This window comes from Rhinolophus ferrumequinum, chromosome 11 (assembly GCF_004115265.2).
Source record: "Rhinolophus ferrumequinum isolate MPI-CBG mRhiFer1 chromosome 11, mRhiFer1_v1.p, whole genome shotgun sequence".
In the NCBI taxonomy this organism is placed as follows: Eukaryota; Metazoa; Chordata; class Mammalia; order Chiroptera; family Rhinolophidae; genus Rhinolophus; species Rhinolophus ferrumequinum.
The window spans coordinates 44636211-44659829 of record NC_046294.1 but is presented as its reverse complement, the minus strand read 5'-3'; the positions used below and the strand labels follow the sequence as shown (position 1 = coordinate 44659829).

The 23619-nt window shown below is 36.3% G+C and overlaps 1 protein-coding gene across 2 annotated transcripts; it reads left to right on the top strand.

Annotated features, from left to right (window-relative positions):
* The first annotated feature begins 4137 nt into the window (after window positions 1-4137).
* ZNF215 (zinc finger protein 215) lies at window positions 4138-22730 on the top strand. Of its 2 annotated transcripts, XM_033120674.1 has the most exons (6): window positions 4138-4404; window positions 10812-11385; window positions 16420-16508; window positions 17871-18003; window positions 18320-18415; window positions 20759-22730. In XM_033120674.1, the coding sequence occupies exons 2-6, from the start codon at window positions 10986-10988 to the stop codon at window positions 21697-21699; spliced, it is 1659 nt and encodes a 552-aa protein (XP_032976565.1). In that variant the 5' UTR covers window positions 4138-4404; window positions 10812-10985; the 3' UTR covers window positions 21700-22730. The 2 variants fall into 2 exon arrangements, with proteins under 2 accessions (XP_032976565.1, XP_032976566.1); XM_033120675.1 differs by lacking the exon at window positions 18320-18415.
* The last annotated feature ends 889 nt before the right edge of the window (window positions 22731-23619 follow it).

The window sequence follows — 23619 nt, the reverse complement described above, 5'->3', positions numbered from 1 at the left end:
CTGTCCAAACTGACATTTCTCGTAGGAAGAGGATACAGAGGAAATCCACAGTAACCAAGAGAAAATACTAAATTTATTTTCTTATTACAAGATCTTTCATCCTCAAAATCACCTATTCTCTACCCTCCATACCCACTTACTGTCTTCCAAGCCCAGTTCACAGCAGTGTAAGAATCTCCACCCAGAGGATCAATACTGGCTCCACGTAAGCAATGTTTATGTCTTCATCAAGTGAGGACCATGATTCTTTCTCACAGGGAATTCAAGATTGTAATTGTAGTTGGATAAGGTAGATCCATTGTGGAAAAACCTTGGCTAGATCTATTGCAGGAGATTTAGCCCTGAGAATCAGATTGTTTGTACAAAATTAGTTGAATTAAAAAAATCAACTCTATGAAGGGATTGAAACTAATTTCACTGCCAGTATATGCCAGGTTATCCCCTGTGTTCAACTCATGCCTTCTCTTTCCCTTCCTCTAATAATCTTACCAACGTTTTCTCATCTGGTGGAGAAGAAAGATCAAATTGGAATGTCAAAGTCAGTAAAGACATCTCACTGTTGAGGGGAAACTGCTGCAGGTGTATTGGCTGCAGAATGGGCAGTGGCGACTGAGAGCACTTGGTCACATAGTTAGAGAGCTCAGCAACATCAAGGACAAAGCAAGAAGGGGAAGCCCCACATCTCTGATGTCCTCATGGTCCACCCAGAGGTCTGACTTCAGGGCAGACTGTGCAAACAGTAGTTCTATTTAAATGAGGTGAACAGATGGATACATGAGCAGTCTCTGGAGCGGCTGACATGCTCCAGAGAATTCTGAATAATTAGGGTGGATTCTAAGCTGCGTTTCCCGTCAGAAGCTTCCCAAATGGTTATCAGGAAAACAGAAAATAACATGTAGTTAGCACTCACATCTCTGTTAATAGGAGAATGCAGATGCAAAAATCCTCAAAAAAAAAAATTAGAGCTAATTGAATGCAAAAGCATACTTACAAATAACACAGCATGATTAAAGATGATTTATCTCAAGGATGCAAATGTTTCAATATCAGAAACCCTACAAAGAAATTCACAAATTATTACACTAAAAGATAAAATCAGATAATAATCGCAGCAATGTAGAAAAAATGTGTTAAAGCAAAACACATCTTTATTATTTTTTAATCTTTGTAAACCAGGAATAAGACCCCAACAACTAAACCCCAACAACACATCTTATATTTAATAGAGAAATTTTAGGTGCAGTCTCTAAGATCAGAAACAAGACAAACGCTGCTACCACCATTACTGTTTAATATAATACTGAGAGTCACTAAGAACACCACAAAGAAAGAAAAAGATAAGAATTGGAAGAAAAGAAATAAAACTGTACTATTTGCTGATTAGAAAATTATTTTCAGTGAGCAAACTGTTAGAATAATAAAGAAATATTTGTACGTTTCCTGTATCAGAGCTCAACCTAAAAAAAAAAAAAAAGTAATTTACTCTACCTCTCTACCAGCAATAAACAACTGGAAAATATAATTTTAAAATAGGGTACAATTTTACAATAGCAACAGAAATTATAAACTATGTAGAAACAAATCAAAAATACATGAGATCTCCATGGGGGAAAATTAGCTTTAGTAAAGCAGAAGATTATTTGAATAAATGGAGAGATATTTCATCTCTTGGATCAGATGACTTTAATATTATAGAGATATAATTTGTCTCCAAATTGATGTATAAATTTAGGGTAATATCAATAATAATTCCAGTGAGGTTTTTTGAGTAACTCAGGAAGAGATTTACTTTTAAATTTATGTGGTGAAATAACAATCCACAATTAGTGAGAATATTGAAAGGAGTGATGTAGGAATGCCCTTCCAGATATTAAGACATATTGCCAAGCCAAAAATAAACCCAGGTGGTACTGCTAAAAGACTAATAAACAGAATTGAGAGCTCACAGCTTGACCCACGCGGAAATTTAATGTACAACAAAGTTAATTCCAAAAATCATTAGGGAGTGGACAAATAGTTCAGTAAATAGTGTTGGTAAAATTAGTTTACTACAATGAGAAAAATAAAATAAATGAGGTAAAATTAGTTTACTACAATGAGAAAATGTTGGTAAGATTATTTTTAATAAAGTAATTTTACCAACACAGTAAATAGTGTTGGTAAAATTAGTTTACTACTTAACATCACACAAAGTAGTAATCTCTAGATCAGGGGTGTCCAAACTTTTTTCAACATTTTTTTACCAAGGGCCATATGTGGTAAAATACACAAACAGCCGGGCCACTCACTCGAGGTGAAGTACGTATTGCCTCACCTGGTTTATTTAAGTAAACTAAATATATTTTTGGAATTTGCTGTGGGCCAATTAACAATGGACCGCTGACCGCAGTTGGCCCGCCAGCCACAGTTTTGACACCCCTGCTCTAGATGGATTAAATACCTGAAAGTTAAAATAGAACAATGGCATTATAGAAGAAAACACAGGAGTACATCTTTCTGATCTAGACTAAGGAAATTCCACAGCACAAACCATAATGAAAAATTTGATGAATTTGACTTCATCAAAATTTGGATTTAATTTAATAAAGAACACTAAGGACAAAGATAAAAGAGGTGAGAAAATGGATGAGATGTTTGCACTATCTAAAACCAATAAGAAATAATAATTTACTGTCAGGAATTTACAGTAAATTCTGAAAATCAACAAGGGAAAAACATAAACCCCCCCCCAAAAAAAAAAAGAAAGAGCAGAGGGTATAACTAGGAATTTACAAAAAAGTAACTTCAAAGGGCTACAAAAATATAAAGCAATACTCAAAATCAAAGATATAAAAGTAAAACAACAAAGAGATATCTATTTACCTGTATTAGACATGCAGAAATTAGAAAGTCAGATATTATAAAGGGCTGGAAAAACAGTAGAAAATAAAGGAACATTTATTCACATTTGGGAAGAATAGAGAGAGGCACAGTCATTCTGGGAAGGAATCCATCTTACGCTTATGCACATTTTATGATGTAGCAATTATTGAGCCAAACACATTCTCACACAGACTCATTCCTGGGATATTTGTGATTCTGTTATTTGTGTTGATGACACGTTGTGTAATTTGCATATCCCTCCCTAGGAGAGGAGATAAATGAAAAGATGATGGATGAATACCAAGGATATTCCACAGCATTCAGATAAGAGATTGGATGTCCATATGGCAGTATGAATGATCTTAAAGACTTAAGAGCTGAGTGGTAAAAGAAACAAAGAGACATATAACACAATATCATTTATATAAGTTAAAAATGCATTCACAAACAGAAAATCATTTTGTGAGAACAAAGAAAGTATTGCATACATTAGAATGGTTATGTGGTCAATGGAAATGAGGTATAGGTATATATTAAGCAAATAGTAAATAAAATAAATGTATAAATAAATAAACAAGAGAGGGGCTGTGAAATCATTTATCATACTAATGTGTCATACCCTGAAGAATGTAATTAACTCAGTTCTCCACACTTGAGAATCAAACAACAGGATGAATTAAGATTGCATGGTACTTGTACAGAAATAGAAAAACTAGAAAAGGAACAGATTAGTGAGTATAAAAATGGACCAAATCTAGTAGGAGTTTACTTTTCATTTTTAAATTAAATTTATTATGTAACATTGGTTAATAACATTATATAAATTTCAGTTATAAAATTTTATAATACATCATCTGTACATTCCATTGTGTGTCCACCACTTAAAGTCCAGTCTCCTTTCTTCACCATATATTTGACCGCTTTACCATTTTCATCCTCTCCCCACCCGCTTCCCCTCTAGTAACCACCATACTGTTGTCTGCCTCTAAGAGTTTTTCTATTTTATTTGTTGCTTTTTGTTTTATAGCCCATATACGAATGAAATCATATGGTTCTTGTCCTCTTCTGACTTATTTCTCTTAGCAAGATACTCTCAAGATCCATGGCAAATGGCAATATAGTTTTCCTGGATGGGACAGGGTAGCGACATAAATTTGACACGCCCTTCTCCCACCCACCGGAAGCTGGCATGCATCCATTCATTCCCGGCCCTAGGGCTCGATGCAAATCTACGGAGTGGGCAGGGCCTGGGGAAAGGGGCGGGACTGGAAAAGCCCCCTTTACAGACCAGGGGCTTGAGGGGCTTTTGCGGGGTTCCTTCCACGGCTGGTGTGCGTGCGCAGGAGTGTGCGGAGGCTGCCTTGGCAATTTGAAAGACTCAGAGCTCCCAGCGGCGTTTAGGGTCCGGGTGTGGCGAGGGCTTCCCGGTTGTGGCGTCACGCCAGCTCCCTTCGCCAGCCATGATGGTGACTTCCGCGGCTCCTCTCAGAACCGGCGCCTGGCGTGGCTGAACAGAGCCCTGGCTTGGAGCCGTGCTCGCAGGTATCACTCGGGTCAGCGCGGGGGTGAGGAGTGGTTGCGTGCAACTGGGAGTCCCGCTTCAGGGCGTCCACGCGGAACGCGCACTTGTGGTCTTGTGCGCTGCGCTCCGCTGTCTGCGGGACAAGCTGGAGGAGGGCGCAAGCTAACAGGGATGGGGGCGAGGGCTGCGGAAGGAAGCTGGTACTTGAGAGCAGAGATAAGGGAGTTAGAGGTGGGAAACAGGACGGCTGCGTTCTAGATTCAGTTCTGCTAAGCCAGGAATTTCACTTCGCTGCTGTTTCTTCCATTCCTTAATGGGGCAATCCCCAGGCGCTTAACCTGGGAAATGTATCTTGATCAGCTGGTTTTGGAATGACTGGTATTGGCAGGTATTGGGTATTGATGCCTCAGGGAAAGACCAGGTGTGACGGGATCAATCTACTGGAGAAGAAAATGGAGAAAAGTTCATTGCAACTTGCTGTGGGGACAGAGCCCCAGAGAGCAGTTTCCAGGCTCTCTGCCTCACATAGAAAGGTGCTGGCTCAGCTAGTAAATGGCCATCAACTGTGATTGGATGGCCATCAGCTGTGGCTAGTTGGCCGTCAGCTGTAACCAGTGAGCCATTGGCCACTAATATAACTGCCATGGCTACGCTAGCAGCAAATGGGGGCTAGCAAGAAGATGGTGGCTGAGCTGGCAAGTGCGGATTGCAGTTAGGATGGCGGGTTGCAGACAGTGTGGATCCAGCCTCCAGTGAGACTATAGTGCCGCCAGCGAGAATATAGTAGTATGACTCCCCTCTCTATGGCTCCTTGGGTGTTCCTTTTTGGCCTCACCATGTCCTGCGTTCTTATGTGGGGAGCGGGACCAGAGACCCCGCAGGCCGCCCCGCACTACACATGGCACAGCGAGCAGGGTCCCCCCCACACACTTGCTTTCCTTTCCTAATCATTCCTGGCCACGCCCCCAAAACTTTAAAACTTCCAGGCATCTTTATTTCAGACACTGGTTTGCAAACTATTTCTGCTGCTCTTTAGCAGCGCTAATCTCAAAATGCTTTCCTTACCTCAAGCTACTGCCCTACCTATGACCTATTAAAAACAACCCTCTTCACAGATAACTATCTTTCCCCCATAATTAGCACCTGGTCAAGTTTCTTTCTTTTTTTTTTTTTTTTTTAGGATTTTATTGGGGAAGGGGAACAGGACTTTATTGGGGAATAGTGTGTAATTCCAGGATATTTTCCAAGTCAGGTTGTTGTCCTTTCAATCGTAGTTGTGGAGGACGCAGTTAAGCTCCAGGTCCAGTTGCTATTGTTAGTTGTAAGGGGTGTAGCCCACCATCCCTTGTAGGAGTTGAACCCGCAACCTTGTGGCCTAGAGGACATGCTTCAACCAACTGAGCCATCCGGGAGCTCAGCTGCAGCTCAGCCCAAGGTGGTGTGTTCAATCTTAGTTGCAGGGGGCGCTGCCCACCATTCCTTGCGGGAGTTGAGGAGTCCAACCAGTAGCCTTGTGGTTGAGAGCCCATGTGGGAATCGAACCCACATTAGGAGCATGGAGCTCCAACCGCCTGAGCCACGGGGCCAGTGGTCCCATGTTCAAGTTTCTTGAAGCTGTAAAGTTCTTTGAGCTAGTGTCACCTGGTTATTTAATCAAACTCTATCTCCAGATTCCTATCACCTGAGCTTTACTGAGCCTTGCCCCAGGACTTCATTCTGAGTCCCACCATCATCCTCCAAGTCGACTATTCAGTACATTAGACTTTAAACAGTTCTTGACTTTGTTTATTCCACCGTTCATCACTTACAGACCACTTAAGGTACTGGCAGTCTGGGCCATACCTTGGCCTTTCTATCACCTAGACTGTTCTGAAATACTAAATGCAAGCATATCATCCTGAACTCATCTCTACCTGTCCTAGTTCTTTAATTAATTATTTATACCGAGTAATTTATTAACTTATATTTTAACCTATAAATCCCTAGTATATTCTGTTATTTTTTCTTACTTTGAGTTGAATGTTTAATTCATCTCATTCTTGCTTAATTATGTATGTAAGGCTTTGCCTTTGCCTTACAGTGGAGCTTGATCTATGCTCTATAGGTTGTGATGTACAATGTTTTTATTATTTTTAATTAGAGTTGTTTTTTAGAAGCAACATTTAAATTTCAAAGTAGTTGAGAGTGTTTTTTCTGTGTTTGTGTTAATTCTGGTTTTCATTCCAGGAATAAATGTGATCTGTACCACTCTATATATTTTTATTTATTGAGTTTTTTGGTAGCTGAATGAATAGCAGCTTTTGTAAACATTCGCATAAGTGCTTGAATAGAAACTACATTCTGTCTGGTTTATATATTAACCACTTAAAGAACTAACACCAATCCTTCTCAAACTATTTCAAAAAAATTGAAGAGACACTCCCGAACTCATTTTTCAGGCTGGCAGTACCATGATAACAAAGCTAAATGAGGATACTACAAGAAAAGAAAAATACAGGCTAATATCCCTTTTAAATATAGATGCAAAAATTCTCAACAAAATACTAGCAAACCAAATTCAACAGCATGTTTAAAGGATCATACACCATGATAAAGTGGGATCCATTCCTGGGATGCAAGGATGGTTCAACATATGCAAATCAGTAAATGTGATATAGTACATTAATAGAATGAATGATAAAAAATATGGTCAGACTAGGCATATTATTCATATCCACTATATTACTACTTAATTTTAGTTTAGTTTTTTGTTGTTGAGGACTGAGAAAGTTCCCCTAGTCTCCCATTTCTATTGTGTCATTGTTGATTTCATTTTATTTTCTGAGGGTTTTGCTATAAATGTATTTCAGTTGTGTTACTTGGTACATTTAATAACAGTCATATTTCGTTATGAGTTGTACCTTCAATCATTTAAACTTTTCCCATTGTCTATTTTAATGCATTTGTGCTTTTAATTCAATATGTCCTTGCATATTTTATTGTTTACATTTGCTTGTTGCATTTTTAATCATCCCCTTATTTTCACCTTTGGAATTCTTTTGTTTTGGATGTCTCTTGAGTGTGTTTTCTAGCTGGGTTTAAACTTTTACCCAGTACATTTATTGTTGCAATGAATATCCTTGTAATTTAATTTTTTAATTTTTCTGCTTCCTTGTTTTTTGTTTGTTTTATTTTTAACATATGGCCCATGAGCTTTTCCTCTATATTTATCCCATTGTGTAATTTTTAAAGTAATCTGAGCCTATAGTTCATTGTTTGGCTGAGACTCAGTGATACCTTTGGCACTTTGAAACTTCTTTTTTTAATGAAACTGGGCTTTCCTTAAGCTTTAGAGAAGGTTTGTTTTGGATCTCAGGAGTCAGGAAATACTTTTGTGCACAAAGTTTTCATCAATCTGTAAGATCTAACAAGCATACATACACATGTATATAAGATAATCTGTTGAGTGTTTTTTTAAAATAGGTACTATATGGTGCAGCAAGACGCAATGAAAAGTATTGAGAGATGGTATTCTGCCCATTTGCTTCTAGCTCTTTTTATTTTTTAAAAAAACTTTTGACCCCCTTCACTTATTTCTCCCATTCTCCCACCCGTTTCCTCTGATAACCACCAATCTGTTCTCTGAATCTATGAGCTTGGTTTTTTTGTTTTTTGGTTTGTTTTCTTTTCAGATTCCACATATAAGAGAGATAATAAGCTATTTGTCTTTCTCTGTTGACTTATTTCACTTAGCATGATGCCCTCGAGGTCTTTCCATGTTATCACAGATGGCAAGATTTCATTCTTTTTGTATGGCTGAGTAATATTCTGTGTGTGTGTGTCACAGTTTCTTCATTCATTTATTGATGGACATTTAGCTTGTTTCCATATCGTGGCTCTTGTAAACAGTGCTGCACTGTGTCTTTTTGAGTTACTGTTTTCATTTTCCTCAGATTAATACCCAGAAGTGGAATTCCTGAATCATATGGTAGTTCTGTTTTTCAATTTTTTTGAAGAAACTCCATACTTTTTTCCATAGTGACTGCACCAGTTTACATTCCCACCCACAGTGCATAAGCGTTCTCTTTTCTTCACATCCTCGACAACACTTATCATTTGTCTTTTTTATCATAGCCACTCTTACAGGTGGCATTTCATTGTGGTTTAGATTCGCATTTCCCTCATGATTAGTGATGTTGAGCATCTGTTCACATATCTGTTGGCCATCTGTATATTTTCTTTGGAAAAAAATGTATGTTCAGATCTGTCCATCTTTTAATTGGATTGTTTGTTTTTGCTATTGAATTGTATGAGTTCTCTATATATAGAAGGTACCAAAAAAATGTATACACATTTTAAGGAAGGAAAATATTATTAAAATTGTAATAATATATACCAATAACAAAAGATGAATACAAATCATGTTTGACTTCTGCAATTACAAAAGGTGCTCAAAGTTGTTACCATCAGTGTCCAGACACTTCTGATTATGGCGAACTACTGCTTGAGCAACATTGACCAAAATGTTCACTTATATAGATTTTTTTGGCACCCTTGGTATTTTGGATATGAATCCCTTATCAGATATATGATTTGCAAATATATCTACAAATCAGTCAGTGTGATACACGACATTAACAAAATGAAATATAAAAATCATAATATCAATAGAAAAAGTGTTTGACAAAATCCAACATCCATTTATAATAAAAACTCTCAACAAAGTGGGTATTGAGTGCTTACTATCTGCCTGAAGTGAGATGAATGTTCTTTTAATCACTATAATTCAATCATATATATATTTTTATAGCCATGTTATAGTTGAGAAAACTCAAGCTTTTGTTAAATAATTTGTTCAATTTCATAAATATAGTAACTTCAGCTGGGATTTAACCTCATGTCAGATATGACTCCAAAGTATGTACTCTTAATTACTATGTATTGCCTATAGCATGGTTTCTTAATCTTGGAATTATTGATATTTTGGGCTGGATAATTCTTTGTTATAGAAGGTTGTCTTCCACATTGCAGGATGTTTAGCAGCATCCCTGGTTTCGTCCCACTAGGTGCCAGTAATAACCCCCATTTGTGACAATCAAAACTGTTTCTAGACATTCCCAAATTTCCCCTGGTGGCAAAACTACTGAAAACCACTGGCCTAGAGGTGTATAATAAAAATGACCCCTGAATGGTAAATTGCGTCCAGACTGGGAGAATTGTAAATCAGATAGAAAGCTGTATCCGAACTTCCCTGAACATAATGACTGTTATAGTTGGGCAAGCTCTGTGCTCAGACTATAACAAGACTAAGACTATAACAGACTTGGTTGGGCGAGCTGTGCTCATAGAGTTGTTAGAAGAGATATTGGCTCCTGTGGGCAGGCTCTTCAGTTAAGATGCTTTCTGCACAACCTACTGGATCTCTTGACTTGAGCTATAGTCTATGAGAACTCCCACTGAAGACAAATGTCAGTCACTCACTCTGGTAGCAAGCTGTGTTTTCTGTCCAATAGCCTTCTGAATAAACTGGTGCCAAATTTGACTCATGGTAGTCTTGTGAGTCTAAATGTTTACCCTGTTTCCCCGAAAGTAAGACCTAGCCGGATCATCAGCTCTAATGTGTCTTTTGGAGCAAAAATTAATATAAGACCCAGCATTATATTATATTATATTATATTATATTATATTATATTATATTATATTATATTAAAGACCGGGTCTTATATTAAAATAAGACTGGGTCTTACATTAATTTTTGTTCCAAAAGACTCATTAGAGCTGATGGTCCGGCTAGCTCTCATTTTCGGGGAAACACAGTAGTTGAGCCTAAAATCTTCCTGGCGGACATTGCAGACTGACCCATAGTGAGTTCTAACAAATGAATTTTTTTAATTATTGTTGTCTAGGAATGCACTTTTTGATATACCCCTAACAATAAAATGGCTTATGGATATTTATTCTTGTACTTTTAAAATTATAGTTTCTTACCTTAATTTCTAGTGCTACTGCCAATTTTACTCATATATTAATAACTTTATTGGTATTTTAATGAGAACTTAGGAAAAGGTTTTTTTTTTTAGGCATCTCTAGTAAATCCTGACTGATGATTTGTTTTGCTTAGTTGTAAAGCAAAAGTGAATTGTTAACTTGGTACAGGAGAAATCTAACTGCAATTAAATTATGACGTTTGTTTTAATCAAAGGACTATTTCATTTATCACTTTTTTTGTGTGATGTCTGTGTTTGCTTCTCTGTCTTTTTGGTGGATGGTTGGGGGCAAAGAGACAACATATTTCCCTGTTCTAAAGAAGGAAAACAAGAATGAAGGGAGAATTCATAATATTTATTTTCTTAGGTCATTTTAAGAATATTATTTATATGATTTTATCTTTTAACACTATGCTAATACATGTTCATTATCTGTAGGTCATATTTATGTCTTTTTTCAGTCTCTCAGGTACCTGAATGTTGACGTTGTATCTGAAGCTCCTGGAATTTTTCTCTTGATACAAACTTGGCTCAAATTACACTGTATATATGTATACAGCTGCTTAGCCCAAGCCTAAGAATTGCTGGTCTTCTGGTAAGACAAATTCAAACAACTGGGAATTCTATCTAGGAAGATGCAGCCCCTGCACAAGTTGATGGCTGTCTCAAAACCTCAAAATGTGGCTCTACATGAGCAAAGTGATGTCCTGAGAGCAGATATGTCTTGGCAACAGGAAAGCATCCCAGTCATGGAGACCTATGACTCTGAGGCCTCTCGTCAAAAGTTCAGACATTTCCAGTACTTGGAAGTATCTGGGCCTCATGAAACCCTGAGCCAACTCTGGGAGCTGTGTCTTCAGTGGCTGAGACCAGAAGTTCATACAAAGAAGCAGATCCTAGAGCTGCTGGTGCTGGAACAATTCCTGACAATTCTCCCTGAGGAGGTCAGGACTTGGGTGAATTTACAACATCCAAAGAACAGCAAAGAAGTGGTGACCCTCATAGAGGATGTGATTGAAATGCTTCAAGACAAAGGTGAGAATATAGAATATTGGCACTAGAATAGTTGACCCATCTGTGGAATCTAGATACAAAAAAACAAAAATACAGAGCTCACACATTCAGAGAACAGATTGCCAATGGCGTTTACCAAAGGTGGTTGCCAAAGGCAGGGGGTAAAGGGTGGGCAAAATGGGTGAAGGAGGTCAAAATGTGCAAACTTCCAAGTATAAAATAAATATGTCATGTGGATGTAATGTACAGCACGGTGACTACAGTTAATACTGTATTACACATTTGAGAGTTGCTAAGAAAGTAAATCTTAAAAGTTGTCATAAGAGAAAATTAGTTACTATATATACCGTGTTTCCCCAAAAATAAGACCGGGTCTTATATTAAGTTGTGCTCCAAAAGACGCATTAGGGCTTATGTTCAGGGGACGTCATCCTGAAAAATCATGCTAGGGCTTATTTTCCGGTTAGGTCTTATTTTCAGGGAAACACGGTAGTGACAGAAGTGAACTAGACTTATTGTGGTGATCATTTCATAACATATACAAATACTGAATTATTATGTTGTACACCTGAAGCTAATATGTCATATATGCCTCAATTAAAAAGAAAGAAAAAAGTAGTTGACCCTTCCCGTATGAAGAGAAATTATCTTTTTTGAGGCTAGAGGGCAACAAGGCTCAGATCATGAAGGAATTTACTATATCCAGGGACAGGGATTTTATTCTGTAGGCAACAGAGATAGAATGAGATCTCACAGATTGGGTAGGGGAGTAAAACAATTTGATTTGCATTTTAAAAATATGTTGGTATCATTGTAGAGTGGGGATTGGCAAACTATGACCCACAGGCAAAATATTTTTGGAAATAAAGTTTTACTGGAATACAGCCATGCCCATTCATTTATATTTTGTCTACAGTTGCTTTCATGCTATGGCCAGAGTTGGTTAGTTGTAGCAAAAACTGCATTGCCTGCAAAGCCTAAAATATTTACTATCTAGATCTTTACAGAAAAAGTTAATGAACTTTTCATGTAAATGTTAGACCTAGGGCTCTAAAAATAGAAAAACCAGTTAGGAGACTATTGTAATAGGTTAGGTGTTACAGAATGAAGGGAGCATTGGAAAAACAGAGGAATTTGAATGTAAAGAATTTATTAACTACCTGATAAATTTAGCAAAGTTTCAAGATTCTAGACCAACATACAAAAATCAGTTGTATTTTTATACACTACCAATGAGCAATCCTAAAATGAAATTAAGAAAACAGTTTAATTTACAATAACATCAAAAAGAATGAAATACTTAAGTATAAATTTAACTATGGGGATGTAATACTTGTCCACTGAAAACTGCAAAACATTGTTGAAAGAAATTAAAGAAGGCTTAAATAAATGGAAAGATACCCATGTTTATGGACTGGAAGATAGTACTGTTAAAATGATAATACTGCCCGAAGCAATTTACAGATTCAAATGCAATTTACATCTAAATTTCAGTTACCTTTTTTTGCAGAAATGGACAAGCTGGTCCTAAAATTCATATGGAATTATAAAGGACTCCAAATAGCCAGAACAACCTTGATAAAGAACAAGGTTTGAAGGTACACACTTGTCTAATTTCAAAACTTACTACAAAGCTAAAATAATCAAAACCATGTGTACTGGAATAAGACAGACATATAGATCAAGGGAATAGAATTGAGAGTTCAGAAAGAAACTCATACTTCAATGGTTTATTGATTTTCAACAAGGGTACTAAGACCAATGGGAAAATTTTTTTAATAAATGGTACTGGAACAACTTGATATCCACAGGCAAAAGATTGAAGTAGGACTTTATACCTATGCAAAAATTAACTCAAAATGGGTCAACAAACCTAAATATAAGAGCTAAAGCTAAAATTCTTAGAAGAAAAAAATAGGAATAATTCTTCATCTCTTTGACTTTGGTAGTTGATACTTAGATATGGCACCAAAAATACAAGCAACAAGAGAAAATTTAGACTTCATCAAAATTAAACACTTTGTGTATCAAAGGATACTATCAAGAAAGTGAAAAGGAAACCTACAGAATGAGAGAAAATATTTGAAAATTGTATCTGATAAAGGCCCAGTATTGGGAACATATTGGGAAAAGAACTCTTACAACTCAACAATATAAAGACAAGCTATGCAATTTTTTAAATGGGCAAAGGACTTGAATAGCTATTTCTCCAAAGAAGATATACAAATGGCCAACAAGAATTGTTCATCATTAGTCATTAGGGAATTAAATATCAAACCCACAATGAGATACCACTTGACATCCACTAGGATGGCTATATTAATAAAAGGAGGGGGAAAAAAGTGTTGGCGAGACTATGGAGTAATCTGAACCCTCATACATTGCGTTTGGGAATGTAAAATGGTGCAGTCACTCTGGAAAACAGTTTGGTAGTTCCTTAAAAAATTAAATATAGATTTACCATATACTGAAGAGAATTGAAAACATGTTTACACAAAAATTTGTACATGAATCTTTATAGCAGCATTATAATAGCCAAAAAGTAGAAACAATCCAAATGTCTATCAACTGAATGGATAAAGAAATGGTATATCTATACAATGGAATAATATTCAGCCATTAAAAGGAATGAAGTACTGATACATAGTACATCATGGATGGACCTCCAAAATATTATGCTAATTTAAAGAAGTCAGACACAGAAAGTCACATGCCATATGATTGTATTTATATGGAATGCCCAGAATAAAGAGTATCAGAGGGAGGTTGAATGGGATTGACTTATTAATGGGGGCTTATTTCATTTCCTTTTTTAGGAAATGAAAATATTCTGGAATTAAATAAAGGTGATGGTTGCATCACAATTTGAACATACTAAAAGCCACTGAATTGTATATTTTAAAATGTTTAATATGGAGAATTTTATGTTACATAAATTGTACCTCAATTTTTAGAAAGGGTACATAAGAGAGATTATTGGATCAAACTAAGATTGGGTGTTAGATGTAAAGGACAAGTGTTTAAGGAATTTGAAGACTCTAAAAAGAGTACTGAAAGTGATTTACCATGAAATTAAGCTGCATGGAGAGGAACGTGACTTCATAAGAGGTGATAGACTGGGAGAAAAGGAGAGAATCAATGTACTGTGGTAGGACCTTGATAAAAGTTGGAGAATATACTAAGAGCAAGAAAGTGAAAATTGAAAGGATAGGAAAATGTAGTTAGGGATTGATTTATTCAAGTTTGTCTCATAGTAGAACAATTCTAAGTAATGACCCAAATATTGGAAAGGAAGTAGCTTGGTTGCTGATGGTTATTAGAAATACGTTTATCAAGGGTCTTCAGGCTGGGTTGTCTGTGCCAGTGTTGAAGTAACCTGTCATGATATTGGTAGGATTTAGGGTGGAAATCAACAATGTGAGCTAAATAACCAGAGTTTTTGTTGACCTAATTATTTAATGTATTTCATTCACAGTAGACTATAGGCTCTCTGACGGCAGGTATTTGTGTGTCTCACACATAGGAAACACTCCGTAAATATGTGTTGAATAAATGAATGAGCAATTGCTTAGTTTATTACAACACTAAGAAGTCCATAGCTAAATGGTCTGAACCTATAAGAAAAAATTTTTGTATGAGTAGAAAAATCTTTATGAGGAAGTGAGAACAGAGAGGTATGAGTATATCAAAACAACTTCCAAGACCATACTACAAAGAAGTGTTTTGATGATGGCCAAGATTCATCTTAGATTAGAAGGGAGAAGGAATGAATATCCTATAAAAGAGCTTGAGAATGCATATGAATTTTTCTTTGAATGGAATAACAGTTTCTGAGAATACACTTGTAAAGATTGAAGAAGGTCAGCAGGGAAGAAGAATTAAGAGAAGGAAATAGTATTCAGTGAGAGCCATCAATAAGGGAGTAACTGATTGGAGATTTTTATAAGATATCTCACATATTTCCAAGAATGACAAAAAGGAACAATGTTGTATTGACTGTCCTAGGGGTTATGGGATTGAGTTGACAGGTTTCACAAACTGTTATAGGTCTGAGTAAAGTTTACAAACCGTAATCTTTGCATCATTCAAAAGTTATGTTGCTGAGAAATTTGGATTTTTTTTTCAAATTCTGGCCTTTATTTACAAAATGGTCTCATAAAATATCTCCTACATTGTTTCTATTTTTTCTTCTTTCACCCTGAATCAATGGAAACTTCCTCACAGACTAGTATTGGTTTGTAGTCTGGCATTTGAGGATCACTGGTGTAACTAATGAATTTGGAGAAACTTTAGGAAAGTGGCCCTTGGATATACTTCTCACCAGAGGGCTGGAGAAAATAATTGGTTGCCATTCAGATTTTTATGTCCTTTAGTTAGTTCTAGGTGACCAAACTGCCTAAGCCTGTGTATAATTTAGAGGAAAGGAGCCCTTGAGTAGAATTCTCCCCAATGTGTTTGAGGAAGGGATTGGTTGGATAAAATCTTCTTAGCTCCCAGTAGAATTAGTCTGTGGTGGCTATGCCTTAGTTAGGCATTAGTTTTGATGGGATTAAAATTAGTTTTGGGAATCTGCTACAACCACAGATGAGCCCTCAAAATATTTTGGCCCTCTTCGCTCTGTCCAGTAGTTCTCAACCCTTGATATTATATCAAAATCACTTTTAGAGCTTTTTAAAAGTATGAGATCTAAGGGCGGCAAGTTAGCTCAGTTGGTTAGAACACAGTGCTCTTAACAACAAGGTTGCCGGTTCGATCCCCACATGGGACACTGTGAGCTGTGCCCTCCACAACTAGATTGAAACAATTACTTGACTTGGAGCTGATGGGTCCTGGAAAAACACACTTAAATAAATAAAAGTTAAATACATATATATATATGTATATATATATATGAATACATATGTATGAATATATATATTCTAATATATATATATTCAAAATTCTAAAGTTGATGCCTATGAGTAATAATAGCCTGTTAAAAACTACTAATATAATCATTAAAAGTTTCTCCAGGGCAAAACTGGTCTCCCATATGTTTTCCTTTATCTTCCTCAGATACAGCCTGCAGGGATTCTGTCCTACTCCAGAAGGGGAGCATTGAGAAGGAGAGAATGGAAGCAGACTCACTAACAGGCCAATCCCAGGTGAATTAGGCTTTCACTCTTTACTGAAATGACCTGCTTTTTCTTTTTTGGCCTCTGAACTTTTGCCAAACATAGTTCTATCTCAGGACAGGAGATTTGGTCTCCCACAGGAAATTGGACCTATTTTAGTTGGTGATACACTCTTTGGAAAATATAATCTTTGTATATTCTCTGTGCATCTATTTCTTCAAGATTATAGATGATAATTGAAGCCATAGAAATAGAGTCTACCCAAGAATGTTTAGAGTTAAAAGTGAAGGGAGCTAAGGGCCGAATCCTGAGCAATGTCATTTAATTGGCAGGAGCAGAAGAAACCCTAAAGGATACTGAAATGAGAGGACCAAAGTGGTGGAGAAAAACCAGGAAAATATGTCACTGAAAGCAAAGAATGAGAATATTTCAAGGAGAAATCCTTTAAAGTTCAGGAAAATCCAGCCTGAGTAGTGTCTTATTCACTGACCATCAGGGAGATACTAATATGCATGGAATAGAAGCCAGGTTGTTGAGGGTTGAGGACAGAGGAGAAGGACAGGACGTAGGTAAAAATGAATATAGATAACTTATTCACAAAAGAGATGGGCTCTGAAGTAGAGGAAGGGAAAGGATTTGTATATTTCAGTGTGATTGCAGGTGCCAATAATGACAAAGTTGAGAATGTTAAAGAGAGAAGTACAACTGACGGTGTGAGAGCCATTGTAACAAATATTTATGCAGTGCCCAATATGCCAGACACTTTTTCTAAGGGCTGGGAATATGAAACAAAACCCCTATCTTTGTGGAGATTACATTCTAGTGGAAGCAGATAGGCAAACTCTAGCACATAAGATAATCGTAAATAGTAATAATTACTACAAAGAAAGAAACGTAACACAGTGGAGACTGATTAGGAGGATGGCTACTTTGGGTAATTGGGAAAGGCCTGTCTGACAAGGTGACATTGGGCTGTGAGAACTGAATTAGCAGGCTGCATTTTTCAATTAGAGAAAATGCCATACGTCTTCTGCTAGCAGAGCCTGCATCTTCATTACAAATCTGCCTTAAATACTTTGTGTTCTGAACTCCTTTTATGTAAATTATATGTACTCTACAATAATTTTTTCCCACAATTAATCTGTTTCTCCTCAACCAAAATGTAAGCTAATCTATAGTTAGGACTGTACTTCATTTTCCTTTCACAGCCCTCACAGAGTACCAAGTTGATAGGCCCCTTGTCTAATTGATTTTTGTCACTTAAAACCCCAAACATTGTCCTATCAATTTCTTATGTATTCTGGCCACCTATCCTATTCTTTCCAAATTCATTTCTCCTCTAGTAATATTTTTGGGAATGACCTTTGATTAAAAAGGAACTTAATGTTTTAGGAACCAGTGACATTCAAAGATGTGGTTCTGGAATTCAGCAAGGAAGAGTGGGGACAACTGGACCCGGCTGTAAAGAACCTGTACAGGAATGTGATGCTGGAGAACTATAAGAACCTGAATTCATTACATAAAGGTGACTTTTAAGTATTTACCTAATTTGCCCTTTAGTAGTGTCCTCACCTAGTGTTAAAAACTACAGGACTGCTGAAGTGGTTATGCGCATTTGGGCTTGGGGTCAGAATGCCTAATGTCCTTTGGGCACAATGGAAAATTTTCATGGTTGAAAGTCTTTTCTTATGCAGTTAGAAATACACAGGTCTGTGGTGATCTCGAGCCTTAATTTTCAGCAGCTTAGACTACTATATTGGGGTGAAATTCCCTTCCCTATAAAGATGCCTGAAGTGTCATGTATATTTGTTTGTTGTTGTTTTCATTTTCCCCATGAACAGAGCATCTATTTTCCAAACCAGTTGAAGTCCCCAAGTTGGAAAGTAAGAAAAAAGGATGGTTAATGGAGCAAGAAATCCCAAAAACAACCATTTTTGGTAAGAACCAGGCAGATACGAGGCATTTGTAAAAAGCCTCTGTGAAATATACAAACCATGTACAACCAGCCTTTGAGTTGATATTATAGTTGGGGAGGTGACAACAGAACCACCTAAAAAAATCATTATTGCTTTATGTTCACAAATTCTTTTTCTTATATGGACAGGAAAAATAGTGTTAGGGTTAGAAACAGACACTGAACCTAAAGCTGTGTGGCCTGTCTGTATCCTCATCTGTAACAGAGTGTAAATAATTTTATCTGTCTCCAATGAGTTGATACGTATAAGACATTTATAACAGTGCCTGTCATGTGGTAAGTGCTATATAAACAAACATCAGGCAACATAACATTGATTGATACTCTTTCTTTTGAAGAAAACAGAAAACTGCTTTATCCTAGAGTGGCTTCAGTTCTCGTCCATTTTTCCTTCTTTTACTATAGAACTGCTTAACTTGTGCCTTAACTCCCTGCCGTCATCGTAATTTCTTTATTATTATTAACATTTTGTGAGAGATTATAAACCATGTGGGTTTAATATAAATTTTAGTAAGTACAGAAAAATATGAAGAGGACCCATTACCGCACTACCCAGAGCTATGCAGTGTTAACATTTGGTTTTTTTCTTAAGCCTTTTTTTTTGGGGGGGTGGGGGGTATGTATCTCTGTGGCTTGTGAAAATTTCTTTTTTCCAAAATTGGGGTCATATGTCATTATATATTCTGCTTTTTCCACCTAATATGATATCATGAATAATTATCTATTTCACTAAATAGTTTGTGAAAATGTGATTTCTAGTTCACATATAACATATCATCACATACATATACCAATATATTTAATCATTCCTCCCCCCACCCCCAAAAGTTGGACATTTAGGTGGTTGCCAATTTTTCAAGCATGTCTGATGACTTCGATAGGATACCTTATTGGAAGTACATCAAAGTTTATAAATATATTTAACTTTTAACTGTCTTGTTACACTCGCTACATTGTCTACCAAAGATTATTACCAACTCAGACTCTCACTAATAATGACTATTATCTCTCTTTTATTTCTCTATTATTATCACTCTAGCAAACATTGGGTATTGTTTACTTGAAATTTTCATTAATTCGATAGGCAAATTATCTCTTCCTTTCTAAGGTAAATCGTCTCCCTCAGTTATCTTTTGGATCCCATTTTTTTAAAATGGTCTTTCTCCTATTCTTTGCCTTCTTGACTCCTATTCTTCCTTTGGATCTCAAATGGGTTCACAATTCAGGGAAAACTTTCTTCACTAGTTTCATTTTATTCTGTTATATAATCCCATAGCACCATATTCTTCCCCTTTTAGCACTTAATACAATTATATTTTACATGTATCTGTGTGAATCGTTGTCTCCCACACCAGGCTTTATGTTCCTTGAGGGTAGGGACCGTGCCTCTTTTGCCCTTTATATCTCCAGCCCTTAACACATATACAGGAACCAAAGGAAAAAAAAATGGATAAGTGGGTACTGGAGTATGAGAAAGTTAAAAATTATTTCATTTGTTTTGGTCATTTGTGATTCAGTAAATGGTTTTATGTCCTTTATCAAAAATTTAGAGGTTTTTAATTAATATATGAGGATCTTATGTAAAGTCTCACTATTGACCACAGTTATGGTAAATAAGCTATCTCTGAGGTGTTCTCTTTATTTTTTTATTCATGGCGGTCATCATACATATTTTTTAAATTTATGTTATGAGGTACCTTCCCCTATTTTATATCTGTTAATTTTATACATAAGAATTTTTCCATCCCCAAACTAAGAAACTTACTCCCTGACTTTATTCTGATTTCATCTAGTTCATCATTTAAGTAACATATGTTAATCAATCTGGAATTTGCTTCAATATATACATATAATTTATTTTCCAAAATAGTTAATGGATTGTGGTGAATTAAATATGGCCACAAAATCTTTGTCACTCTTCTTCATCAAGATAAAGACTTTGTTTCCCCTCCCCCTTGAATCCAAGCTAGACTGTTTGATCAGCAAAATGCAGCAGAAGAGATACTATGATACTATGGTATGCCACCCCATCCCAATTCATATGCTGATATTTTACCCAAACTCTACGTATTCTCCTTAGTGTTCCTGAATGGCCTCCTCTTATTTTATGATCTCCTAACTTTCTTTTTAATATTTTTATCTTATTTATTTCTTCTATACTTCTCCTTTTCTAGCCTCGCCTCACATTTTCATTCTGTATTTAAGACCCATAAAATATGCATATACGTTTATATGGTTCAGCCTCCCTCTCCCAATTAAGCAATTTCCCGCCTTCTAGTTTGTGGAATTTTTTATTTCTTTTTAGACAGACAGACAATTTCAGAAAATCAAGATTCATTTCCAAAGCAGAGAATTTCTGGAGAAGAACCATCCCATGGAGCAATTATGACAAAACTGACGACCCAAAGTGGACATCTTTCTGTAGATGCCTGGAAAGGTGGTGACTCGTTATATAGGAGCCAGAAACACTGGGACATAAATTTGCCTCAGGAGGCTTTCATTCACAAGACAATGTACACTGAGGAGGGAGACTTTGAATGCAGTGAAAATAAGAAAAATTTTGATGGTAAGTCAGTTAACTCAGTTTTTGATACACAACAGGGAATTCTGATGAGAAAGGGGTCCCCTAAGTGTGATAAGTTTAAAACTAACTTCAAATTTAATTTAGACTCAGTAGGTAAGCAACATTCAGAATATCATGAATGTGGAAATGCCTTGAGCCTGCGTATAGATATTCATCACCCAAAAAGTCATACCACAATGAATTCCTATGAATGTTATCAGTGTGGGAAAGCCTTCAGCCGGAGTTCGTCTCTTGTTCGACATCAGATCATTCACACAGGAGAGAAACCCTATAAATGTAGTGAATGTGGGAGATTCTTCAATAGACGTACAAACCTTACTAAGCATCAAAAAATTCATATGAAAGCCAAGGCCTCTGAAGGCAATGAATGTGGAACAGCCTTCACTAAGAGTGAAGACAGTAATAAAAATCCAAGTCCTATGAATAATGCCTATGAATGTGTTAGCTGTGGAAAATCCTTTGATCGGAGCTCCTCGCTTATTCGACATCAAATGATTCATACAGGAGAGAAACCATTTAAATGTAAGGAATGTGAGAAAACCTTCAACAGGAGTTCAAACCTGAATAAACACCAACAACTTCATACTCGAGAGAAGTCCTATAACAGGAAGAAATGTGAGATTACTTTCAGTCAGAGTGCAGAACGCCTTCAACATCCATAAATTTATGCTGGAAGGAATCTTATGAAAGTAATAAATGGGAGAAAATGTTTGTCAGAGATTATTCTTTAATTGATCTGACAGAATTAATATTGGAGAGAAATCTGTTATTGGATAGAAATCTGAGGGAGTTTTTCCAGGCTTCCAGATGAAGCTACAGGGTTTGGAGTAAAGCTTATCACCATATAAGTGTTTGTATCATTATTCTGATGTCCATTACCGTCATCTTTCCCTAGTTCATAAATAGGACCTATTCACCTGGTCTATTGATGAAATACATATTAGGGAGAAGCCAAGCAATATCCTTGACATTGATATTTAATAAAACTCAAACTTTCAGTTCTAATAAGAAGGTCACAAGAAACCTGGAGCTCATAAAAATATAGGAGGACATTTGTAAGGACTGAATTCTCTGAATTAATGGCAAAGACCACAGTGACAGCCAGTTACTCCACCCCTCCTAATTTCCGTGGGCTGTCCTGATGCTGAGTGGGGACTAGAATTGGAAGAGGATTATCAACTGCAATTGGAGGTGGATGTGTTGTTGTTAATCTACATGTATTTTTTAATATCTACATTTTTAAAAAGTACTCTTTGGGATCTAGGCTGGAGAGACATCCATAGCCCTAGATCTAGCATTTATCCTAAACATTATAAAGTCAATAAAGTGTCCTAATTCTCTGTGTACCACAACTGCCTCTTCGTTCTAAAAACGACTTCAGGATCCCAAAGAGTTCTTGAGCTAAGAAGTTTATCTTAATCTGCCCAAAAAGATTCATACTGGAGGCACTCCCAATGACTGACGATGGTGGCTTTTTGTCTGAGTCCATATCTTGTTCAAAAGCAGAAGAAGTATACTGGAGTGAACACTAGGATGAGTTAATAAATGTGGGAAATTATTCTATGTTCGTTTCTTCATCCTTTATATCACAACACCAATTGTATTAAGACAAAACTCTACACAAATATTTGATATGGAAATTCGTATAAACATAAGGCAACTTGATAGAGGGTCCTAACAAGGGAAAAACACTCTGTAGAAAATTCTTGGGGTATATAGTTCAGTCATTTGTTAGCGCAATTACATGTTCAATATAATGGAGTCTAACATTCTCATTGGGTCTAAGTAAAATGATTTTTTTCTCCTAAATCTCTAATCTTTCTAAAAAATAAAATGTCTGTTTACCATTTACTATATTAAAATACATAGCTTCAAAGAATGCCTCTTTAGAGTGCATTTAAAATTTAATTTTTGCAAGACATTTACAGCCAATTAACACCTTCCCCTAACTTTTCCCATAAACCTACTTAATATATATTTGAATTTTACTGTATGCATTCAAGGGCAGATAGCTAAGCTGAACATGAAGAAAAAATGGAAATTAGATTGCGGGGGGAGGGTGGGAATTTTAGAGGAGAAATGATAAAGAAAAACAGCAGTACAAAGCTGTAGATGGATGAGGGCATGACATCAGAAAACAAGTTCCCTGGCTAGAATATGGCACTGGAAAAGAATGGAGCAGTAATACATTATTGAGGTAAAAGCTAGAGAGAGATTCAGGCCATGTTATGAAAGGCCTTGTAAGCCACCTTAGAAATCTGGAGTTTATCCTAAAGGGAATGGCAAACAAAATTTCACAATTATTTAGTGCTGTGAAAGTGCTAATTGAAATAATGAGAGAAGGAAAATAAATGAAAATTGGAAAGGAAGAATGTCATTTGTAGACCATCAGGACAACCTAAAAAAATCAATTGAAAAGCTTAGATTTAATAAATGAATTTGAATATACCCCACTTCCCTCAAAAAATATTTTGAATAAATGGAAAGATGTTTCTGGATGAAAAGACTATTGTAGAGATGTTGACTCTTCCCACATTAAAAAAAAATTCTAATCAAATATTTCATTGGAAAGATTATTTCAC